General features: G+C 43.6%; 1 protein-coding gene across 3 annotated transcripts; it reads left to right on the top strand.

Annotated features, from left to right (window-relative positions):
• The first annotated feature begins 1,697 nt into the window (after positions 1-1,697).
• Positions 1,698-10,286, top strand: LOC119655527 (zinc metalloproteinase nas-6-like). Of its 3 annotated transcripts, none has more exons than XM_038061440.1 (3): positions 1,698-1,965; positions 9,657-9,763; positions 9,830-10,286. In XM_038061440.1, the coding sequence occupies exons 1-3, from the start codon at positions 1,749-1,751 to the stop codon at positions 10,241-10,243; spliced, it is 738 nt and encodes a 245-aa protein (XP_037917368.1). In that variant the 5' UTR covers positions 1,698-1,748; the 3' UTR covers positions 10,244-10,286. The 3 variants fall into 3 exon arrangements, with proteins under 3 accessions (XP_037917368.1, XP_037917367.1, XP_037917366.1); XM_038061439.1 differs by lacking the exons at positions 9,657-9,763; positions 9,830-10,286 and adding exons at positions 2,041-2,147; positions 2,207-2,676 and having other exon boundaries at positions 1,699-1,965; XM_038061438.1 differs by lacking the exon at positions 1,698-1,965 and adding an exon at positions 9,309-9,581.
• Positions 10,287-10,512: the final 226 nt, after the last annotated feature.

Consider the following 10,512-nt stretch of genomic DNA (forward strand, 5'->3'; position numbering starts at 1 on the left):
AGGAACGCAGTTGTAAGCTCGGAGAAACTCTTGCCATCCAGTCCCTCTGCCGGTCGAGTTAAGTCTTCTTCGCAATAAGAAGAGCCTTTCGCAAGAGAAAAAGGTGTGTTCAGCGTCGTCCGCCACTTCATTGCTGAACACACAATCGGGAGATCGCGGCTTGCCATTCCTGTGCAGGTAAGACTGAAAACCTCCATGCCCACTTAGAAGTTGGGTAAGGAAGTAATCAATCTCACCGTGCGTTCGGTTCATCCACGGATCTAAATTGTTGATCAGCCGCGCGGTCCATTTGCCCCTTGGCTTATTTTGCCAAGAGAGTTGCCACTCGGTAAGGGTGTGCTGACATTCTTCACGAACAAAGACCTTGCTTAAGTTTTTGAATTTGCGGCGGTAGATAACTTTACACTCCTTGGCAAGGAGGGCAGCGGGAATCACTCCTGCGATCACTATCACCGTCGGTTCTGAGACAGTGCGATAAGCAGACGCCTCTCTCAAAGCTGCCTGTCTCTGCACTTGAGCAAGGCGTATACCATGCATCTCCTTGTCAAAGCCATCAGCCCATATCTCCGCGCCATAGAGCAGAACCGACTGCGTTGCTCCCATAAGGGGACGTTTCCTAGTAAATATAGGGCCCTCAACATTCGCCATTAGCCGACACAAAGCCGCTGCTGCTTTGATTTGCTTGAAGAAGCTCATATTCGAGTTGAGCATTAAACCAAGGTATTTAACCGTTGGTTTTGATTCTCTAGTTAACTCGCCGATTGATATGGGACGCAGGGTCGGGATTCTTTTTCTGTTCAAGACTACTACTTCGATTTTTTCCTGCCCAAGGCTGAAACCATGAGCAGTAATCCATCCGCTTAGCAGTCGCATCAATATGCCAAGTCTATTTGGTGCCTGTTCAACAGTGCGTCCGGCAGTAAGTGCCGCAACTCTCCAGGTTTTACCCATAGCAGTCTCACAGAAAAGCAGCAATTACCGGGATTTCTGATATCGTTCCGGGAAAGTAGCTTGCAATCGAGATTTGTATCGTCAAGGATGTTCAATCTTCCTAGTGTTAATTATGAGTCTACTGAGGAAGCGCCAATTGTGGAGTACTAGGAGAACTGCATTCATCCGGCCTTTGGATTCTCCAGCAGCCATAAAGAAGGAGAGAGAACCCCAGCTCCTAAGATATCCTGGCTTGATAGGCTTCCTTTTGTCAAATATGTGACTTTTGCTCTGCTTCAGCGGATTTATTTCATACTGCCTTAGCGCGTCGCAAGTCGCCAAGAGACTTGTTTCTGCAGTCAAAGATCAGGGGAATGAGGAGGAGAAATATTCAACCAGATTATGTTTTCATCCTTAATGGAAAATGCGGAGGCGAAGAACGTCATTAAGCCCGTTATTGACCCATAAAACTATGACAAAGCAAAAATTGTTAGATGTAATTATTGCAGTATTTGTGTTCCTAGATAGGAATGTATGATAGACAATCAGCAATTAATTAAATTTGGTTTATAATCCCGATCCAGTGATAGTACATATCTTTGCATATTGCAAAGATCCAATTTTTCGTTGCAATAACAGGAAATCTTTCAATGAATATTAAATCAGATTAACTCTATTGATCGAGGCGATAAAGTCGAAAATTAACAGTATAAGAAAAAGTATTTTATCGGCTTTTTTTCTAGCATGCATTGCGGTATTTAAGGAGCAATCGGTAGCAGAAACATTAACATTTGCCGGGGAACTCCGAACAACGCAAAATGTTTTTGAAGCTGTCAATTGTTGCTCTTTTGAGTTTGGCTTGTCTGGCCAATCCAAATGCCAGACTCCAACCGACCCCGGAGGAGAAGAGGTTGGAGGAAGCAGGAGGTTTCTTCCAAGGTGATATGCGTTTCCCACCTGGGCGCAATGGAATAACGAATACCAACCAAAGATGGACTAACAAGATTGTTTACTACGATATCAGTCCCTCTTTCAGTAAGTAATACAACCAGGTAGTCTTCAGTTCCTATCGATTCATTACTATAATGCCACCAAATTTTATAACTTCAGCTGGACCAGAAAAGAACTACATCATTGGAGCCATCAATGCCATCCAGGCTGCCAGTTGTGTTAGATTCGAAAGAAGGAGCAACCAAAACAACTATGTTTATGTCACTGTAGGTTCAATTTGTGTGCTTTACTGGGAGAATTCGAAAATGAATTTGGCTTATTTCAGCGTGAAAACTCTGGTTGCTGGTCTTATGTTGGTATGATTGGAGGCAGACAAGATTTGAACTTGCAAGCCAATGGATGTGTCTACCATGGTACTGCCGTTCACGAGTTCCTCCATGCTCTTGGATTCCATCATCAACAAAGTGCTTCCAGCCGCGATAATTACGTCAGCATTGAATGGGGAAACGTCCAATCTGGAACGGAGCACAATTTCGACAAATATTCATCATCTCAAGTTACTGACTTTGGCTTTGGATATGACTACGAAAGTATTATGCACTACGACCAATACGCTTTCAGCAAGAACGGAGGAAGGACTATCACAACTCATAACGCCGCTTACCAAAACGTCATTGGAAACCGTAATGATTTGAGCCACTTTGATATCCAAAAACTCAGGGCTATGTATAATTGCTAAATATTGCGTTGTACCATTGAAATGGAATAAAGTTGAAAAAGGATTCTGATAAATAATTTGTTCAATGTCAATCTTCAAGTCAGGCAAGTGCTTCACATGGCATGGCTGTCCGAGAACATGTTCGTCACTGCTGCGACTTTGAGCAATCAAGCTATCAGCAAAGCACATATTTTGGGGGTGTCACCAGAGTCATGCTCCGGCACAGAAAAATCTTTGGGAGACATACTCTCCACTTCAGTGGAAAGCCTTCAGTGTCTACGGCATGGTCAGCCAAAAAGAACAGAGAAGAACAAAAAAAGGAATGAGAGGAGCTGGAAGCTCGACTACGACTCGTCTGTTGGCGGCACTGATGCCTAATTCTTCCAGAAGAACAGGAAGCTAGTGATGTGAACGCAACTGATCTAATACCAATATCTGGATTTATGCAACGCGGATACTGTAAATCAGGGAGGCTCCCAGTCGACAACAGCGAAAGGGACTGTGGAAGATGGTCAAAATTCCTGGAAATTCCTGACGGTTGTAGCAATATCAAGAAAAATTGGGAGTAAGGAATTGAAAATTTCGTCGAAAGGAGGGGATAGGTTGTTAATCCCGTTGAAATCCACACTGGGCTCAACAGACTCAGCTCATGTGAGATTACACTTAAGTTAGTAAACATAAAAGTTAGTTAAATTAACTAAAATCATGCCAAAGCCTCTTCCCTTCTACTGGCAGGTAGGCCGAAAAAGTTACAGGATAGATTCCGTCGAACAGAATCTGCGGTATTGGCTCAGTGAAGAGAGGTAGGATCTTCTACGAGGAGAAATTCTAAAGATCGAGGGGCTGTATCTTGATATCAATCTTGTGCCCAAGACCTAGCGGTGACCACTGTACAATACCAGGTTAATGGTAAGAAGAAAAGCATCATAGTTATCTCTGTGTTCTTCACGACCGGAAGAACTATAGGCGGAAACGTATGTGAAGTCAAGTGGTCTTGAATTCTTAATAAGCTGTTATGCGATAACTCAACACACTTGTTGAGGAATGCAATCCAACCACCTATTTGACTTTTAGAGTGCTTTGAAGAGCCTTGTGGTATTCCTGCCGGTCCTAAGCTGTAATTTTTGGATGTTGCTTGGAAAGTGCAGTTCTCCAATTTGCCGTTTCTCCATCGTTTTCTATGTACCTTCCACTCCGTAAAAGAAAGTTATTTAACTCAGGCATAGGATAGACCTAAGCCGTCTTTATCGGAGCCAAGAAAACGGGGAGTAGCAGAGATTAGCCCGCATGAAAAGAATGCTCCCAAAAAATCCAAACCTGAATCTGAGCGAAGGAAACCGGGGCAGGTCATGGGTAAAGGTAGGAATCAGTTAACCCGTCATTAGCTAGTGCGGTCAGGGGCATTCCAGTGGCCAAACGGTGAAAAATGTTTCCCGAGCAAATACTCACTCGGGAGGAGCGGGAAACTATCGAAGACCTTGTCGTAAAGGCAGATGTGCAAGGGATGGACTGCAAAACTTGTGTTCACCAGGATACACTTTCGTCCAGGTTATATACTGGTGGACTGCGCGATTGAAGACATTGCAGAGTGGCTTATTACCGTAGTTCCTAAATTGCCAGGCTGCGAAGGAGCACAATTGTCAACATGTGCTGGGGAGGATAAACCAGGAGCACACATGGTGACAGTTTTTCATCCGAAAGCCGCAACAATAGAGACGGAGGATCTCACGGACCTCCTAATCGCTCAGAATGAAGATCTCCATACTCGATTAAGGAGGGTCTTCAGAAGCAAGGTGGAGGGCTAGGGTAGACCTGACACGATCAGGGTAAATGACTGATCTCTGGAGGCAATCAAACGTCGGAGTTGCCATATCAACTATCGATTTGGCAGTTTACCTGTGCACGTGCACAGGGAAAAGCCGAAGGAAAACACCTGGGAGGAGACACCGGGTGAAAAGCATACCGAGGTTCCGGAAGAACTCCCGAAAGCCATAGAGACGGAAAGGGACTGGACTAGCTAGGGAAGTGGACTTGCTGCCCAGCGAAGACCGGAAGCTGGACGACCTAGCTTTAGGACTTCTAGGGCTCAGGGTGGACAGCGGCGCGCATGAAAGCGCGACGTCGGAGGGGGAAGCCGAAGCTCCGATAGTGTAGAAGAGCTTCAAAGAATAACCGAGCCAATAGCCAGCACAAATATAACCCAGATAAATCTTCACCATGCGAAAGTTGCATCTGCGGTAATTGCAAGGGCAAGTTCCAAGGAGAACATTGGAATAGTGCTAGCTCAGAAGCTCTGGGTGTACCGGGGGCAGATTCACGGTCTGTAAGGAGGAAGCATTCAGGTAATTTAGGACTCTTCTTGTGAAAACCCAAGAGCTTGCGCAATTCTGAAACGTAATTTAAAATATATATGTCTTTCAGAGTTCCTGACCGGGGACCTTGTGGTTATCCAAGTCTCATTGGAAGCTGGGAGGAGCACTCGAGAGGCACTGGTGGCATCGGGATACTTCCTTGGAGACAGCATCCGGGATCCACCGGAACAAGTCGCTAAAATGGTGAAGTACTGTGAGAAGAGGGCGTTACAGCTTCTGCACGGCTGCGATGCCAACGCCCATCACCAAGTCTGAAGAAGCAGCGACACCAATCGAAGTGGTGATTACCTTCTTGAATTTATCGTTAGTATTAAGCTAGAAATATATAACATAGGGAACACTCCAACATTTGTGACCAGCACTAGACAGGAGGTACTAGACATAACTGTAGGAAATACTCTAATGAACGGGATAGTCAGAAATTGGAGGGTGTCGGATAAGGCTCCTATGTCTGATCATTAAATAATCAGATTCGACATTGGGGGTAACTCCGAAATAAAAAGAATAAAAAGAAATCGCAGGAAAATGGATTGGGAATCCTAAGCAAAGCATCTGAGCAACAATATGGTACACCTTGAACGGGTCGGTGACGTCAGGAGCGAACTGGTACTAGAAACAATGGTGGAAAACCTCAACACAGTCGTCATTGACGCATATGAGGCCAGCTGCCCGGCAGAGACAGTTAAGTCATCAAGGGATGTACCATGGTGGAACAGGAATATGATGAGTGCGTATAGCAACGTGATTAGGGAGTCTAAACGGAACAGCTTCAGAGAATTCTGTGAAGGGATCGAAAAGATCACAAAGTAACCAGGTTTTACAAGGCCAAAGAGGGGGCAATAGCCTCTGTCTATTTGCAGAAGCAAGGTGGACATTTACTAAGAATGAGGAGGACAGAATACACCTGCTTCTCAGAACTCATTTCCCGGGGTTCTACCCCACGGCGGCAGGCGACAACATTCTGCCTGAAAATCCAACAACGAATAAAAAGAAAGAAAGGAGAACTAGAAACTAGCAAAAGAGGCATGCTCAAAAGTTAGGGTAAGGTGGGCAGTGGGAACTCTTAAACCACTTAAATCACCCGGAGTAGATAGCATTTTCCCAGCACTAATCCAGAGAGGCCAGGAAGTCATCTTAGAGTCTCTTCTGATGGTGGTAAGGGGCAACATAGCCCTGGGGTATATACCAAGGGCATGGAAATGAGCAAAAGTGGTCTTTATTCTCAATGCGGGGAAAAAGGATCCTTTTCACCCTAAATCTTTGAGACCGATTTTTCTAACATCGCTCGTATTTAAAACGGTGGAGGTCATAGACAACTATATTAGAACTAACGTTCTAAAGCATAATCCCCAACATCAGTGTCAACACAGATACTGGGCAGGACGGTCAACTGAAACTGCTCTGTATCAGCTAACAGATGTACTCCGGGGTGCTATAGAAACAAAGTAAATAGCACTGTGTGTGTGTTTGAATATCGAGGGAGCATTCGACAACGCATTGCACACAGAGATACTAGATGCCGTCATCCGCAAGGGAGCGGAAAGCACCAGAAAATAGATGCACCGACAGGCACAAACTCCTGGACGTGCTAACAAATACTGAAATACAGGTCCAGGGTTACGCGAACGACATTGTTTTAATCTGTAGGGGCAAATATGAGGATACCCCACGTGATAGAATCCAAACTAGATTGTAACCCTTAGTGCCTGGTGCAGGAAGGTGGGACTGCGCATCAATCCAACCAAAACGAAGATAGTACCATTCACTAGGAAACGTAAGCTTGATCACCTGAGAGCCATAAGGTTACACATGGAAACACGTGTTGGAAAGCTACGAGGGCTCTGATGACTTGCAGGTCCACAGCAGGAAAATATGGGGTTGCAGCAATTGTAAAGCCAATGATTACCTATAGAATGGTAGTCTGGGCAGAAAGAACTGATCTCAGCACACAAGCCAGGGAATTACACAAACTCCAAAGACTGGATTGCGTGTGTGTCAGTGGGGCAATGAGGGCATACCCAACGGCATCCCTGGAGGTCCTTTTTTGATTAGCCACTCTCCATCTGCACATGCAGATGCAAGGAACAAGGGCAATCAAAGGATGACCGGAAGTATCATTGAGGCGAGGAGCTGTTTAAACCAAAGGAAGATTGATATTCTTTTTAGACGGTCTACTGAATTATTGATATCACGGGATAACATGACAACGAGGATTCACTTCGATAAGAAGTTTGAAATACGTTGGAGTAACAAGGCAAACTGGGAGAGCGTGACTATGACAAACGACTGATTAATTGGTAAGCTGATGGATCCCTCACAGCAGAGGGAGCGAATGCCGGTATCATTGGTCAAAGGAAAATGCACTTGGAACCAATGGGTAGGTACACTAGCATATTCCAGGTGGAAATATACGCAATAAACAGATGTGCCCACGTTAATCTTTAAAGGAACTACATGGGGCAAAACACTGCTATTCTCACCGACAGCCAAGCAGCGACCAAGTCACTTAGGTCCAACCAGGTGAATTCTAAACTGGTATGGGCATGTCTTGAGAGACTGAATACACCCGGATCGTTCAACAAGCGCACAAAGGATTGCTTAGAAGTGACCAAAAAGAACCTCCGAATCATAATGGGAATTTTCACTGGTCACTATCGGCTAAACTATAACCTAGGGAAGCTAGGGATATCTATGGATGGTTTTGTACGGAGCGTGAAGTAACCCTTATACACGTTCTAGGACAGTGTCCGGCACTCGTGCAAAGCAGGGCGAGGCATCTAGGAGAAAACTTAATACCAGATGCAAAGTTGAAGGATCTGGAAGTAGGGAATATACTAAAATTCCTAAAGTTCCTAACGATTATAGGCCTCACCAAAAAGAACCTCCGAATCATAGTGGGAATTCTCACTGGTCATTGTCGGCTGAACTATCACCTAGGGAAGCTAGGGATATCTATGGACACTGCCTGCAGGTTTTGTGAGGAGGATGACGAAACCTCGATACACGTCTTGAGACAGTGTCCGGCACTTGTGCAAAGTAGGTCGACGCATCTGGGAGAACACTTAATACCAGATGCAACGCTGAAAGATCTGGAAGTAGGGAACATACTAAAGTTCCTGACGGTTATGTACTTGCTTGAGATATTATGATTAATAGGTACACTATAACTAGCAAAAGCGGCACAATAGTTTTTTGAGGACGCTTTGGGATTCCACTTTAACAGAATAATAATAATTTATCTAAATGTTGGCTACGTTCTTTGACAAAGATCCGTTTCAAGTTCAAGATCACCTCAAGCGGCTGAGTTCTTTGGCATAAGCGTCGCCATGATGATCGTTTAGTTGAACTTAAGCTCTTCTTCAGGACATTCTGATCCTCTTTGTACAGGTTTCAGGCAACAGCTGAATCAGAACTAGATTGAGGAGTGCCTTCGTCGTTCTTCGTATCTTTGTCAAATCCGTGTTCCACCTTGTGTTTTACCCTTCTTTGTATTACCGAGTGGGCAGCTCTTTTTCGAAAACTTCTCTCATACAGACTATTTGTGGATCTGGATTGTTTTATCAATTTCGCCAATAAATTTGATGCACCTTCCAGAAATCGCAACTCGGGCGTTCAGTTCTAGTTGGCAGGTCGCTCAATCTGTCTGCAGTAGGTTTCGAAATAGAAGGATCAAATCAAGAAATCAATGTGCTTCTGATTTGAGAGCGAGATAACATCCGATACTTTCCGAGTAGAGCGGCCATGTTATGGCCACCGTGATGTCAATGGCCTCACCAGCTGACTTCTTTAGAATGAACATAATAATTGCATCTTCAGGATGTAGATATTACGGTTGATGTTGGAAGTACATGAAGGAATATTTGAAATTTTTAGAGGCCTACAAAATGGAAATGGAGGGGATCAGAAGACCTATGAGGAGAAACTTTCTAGCAGATTTTACCTGGATATTTGATGGGAAGCGCCAAAGCGATGATAACTTCACTAAAGCCTTGATCCAAAAAAACTATTTAAAATCAAAAGTTCTCAAATTCTGCAATAGTTTTACTATTGCAGAATTTGAGTTCCTTGATAGGAGAGTATGATAGATAACCAACAATTAATTAAATTTGGTTTATAATCCCCATCTGGTGATTGTACATATCTACAAAAAAAATCCCGATTTGATTTGAAGTGCATATTTCATTAAAGAGAACCAATTTTTCGTTGCAGCATCGAGAAATCTTTTGATCAATAATAAATCAGACTAACTCCCTTGATGGATGCGATAAAATCGAAAATTAACAACATAAGATAAATATCTTATCGATTTTTTCCTAGTTTGTGTTCGGGTATTTAAGGAGTAACCGGTGGCAGGAACGTTAACATTTGTCGAGGGAACTCCGAACGACGAAACATGTTTTTGAAACTGTCAATTGTTGCTCTTTTGAGTTTGGCTTGTTTGGCCAATCCAAATGCCAGACTCCAACCGACCCCGGCCGAGAAGAGGTTGGAGGAAGCAGGAGGTTTCTTCCAAGGTGATATGCGTTTCCCACCTGGACGCAATGGAATAACGAATACCAACCAAAGATGGACTAACAAGATTGTTTACTACGATATCAGTTCCTCTTTCAGTAAGTAATATAACTAGGTAGTCTTAAGTTCCTATCGATTCATTACTATAATGCCACCACATTTTATAACTTCAGCTGAACCAGAAAAGAACTACATCATTGGAGCCATCAATGCCATCCAGGCTGCCAGTTGTGTTAGATTCGAAAGAAGGACCAACCAAAAGAACTATGTTTATGTCACTGTAAGTTCAGTTTATATTGGTAAACGTTTTATTGTGAAAACTCGAAACTGATTTGTCGTATTTCAGCGTGAAAACTCTGGTTGCTGGTCTTATGTTGGTATGATTGGAGGCAGACAAGATTTGAATTTGCAATCCAACGGATGTGTCTACCATGGTACTGCCGTTCATGAGTTCCTTCACGCTCTTGGGTTCCAACATCAACAAAGTGCTTCCAGCCGCGATAATTACGTCAGCATTCAATGGGGAAACATTCAGTCTGGAATGGAGTACAATTTCGACAAATATTCATCATCTCAGGTCACTGACTTTGGCTATGGATACGACTACGAAAGTATTATGCATTACGACCAATATGCTTTCAGCAAGAATGGAGGAAGGACTATCACAACTCATAACGCCGCTTACCAAAACATCATTGGAAACCGTAATGATTTGAGCCACCTTGACATTCAGAAACTTAGGGCTATGTACAATTGTTAAAAGAAGTTCTGCATCATTCAAAGGAAATAAAGTTGAAAAAGCATTCTTATATAAAGTTTATTCAATATCCAGACTTCAAGTTACACAGCTGTTCGAGAAGATGCTCCTTCTGGTTACATTCCCAAAGAATCTCTCTCAAATCTATTGTTCAGCCAAATCGGGGAGATCCTCTTGTCGGATTCGGCAGCTTAACACATATCACTTTTCAAAAATATAACAGTTTAGAAGTAAGATGCTTTGTCAAAATCGGCAAAAGGAATGGTATCAGC

Source organism: Hermetia illucens, chromosome 4, assembly GCF_905115235.1.
Source record: "Hermetia illucens chromosome 4, iHerIll2.2.curated.20191125, whole genome shotgun sequence".
Lineage (NCBI taxonomy): Eukaryota > Metazoa > Arthropoda > Insecta > Diptera > Stratiomyidae > Hermetia > Hermetia illucens.

Bases quoted from the DNA above. Each gene is read 5' to 3' on its own strand.
- LOC119655527 (XM_038061440.1), top strand. From the start codon at position 1,749: ATGTTTTTGAAGCTGTCAATTGTTGCTCTTTTGAGTTTGGCTTGTCTG. The intron at 1,966-9,656 runs GTAAGTAATACA...TTATAACTTCAG, and splicing joins CGATATCAGTCCCTCTTTCA to CTGAACCAGAAAAGAACTAC. The intron at 9,764-9,829 runs GTAAGTTCAGTT...GTCGTATTTCAG, and splicing joins AGAACTATGTTTATGTCACT to CGTGAAAACTCTGGTTGCTG.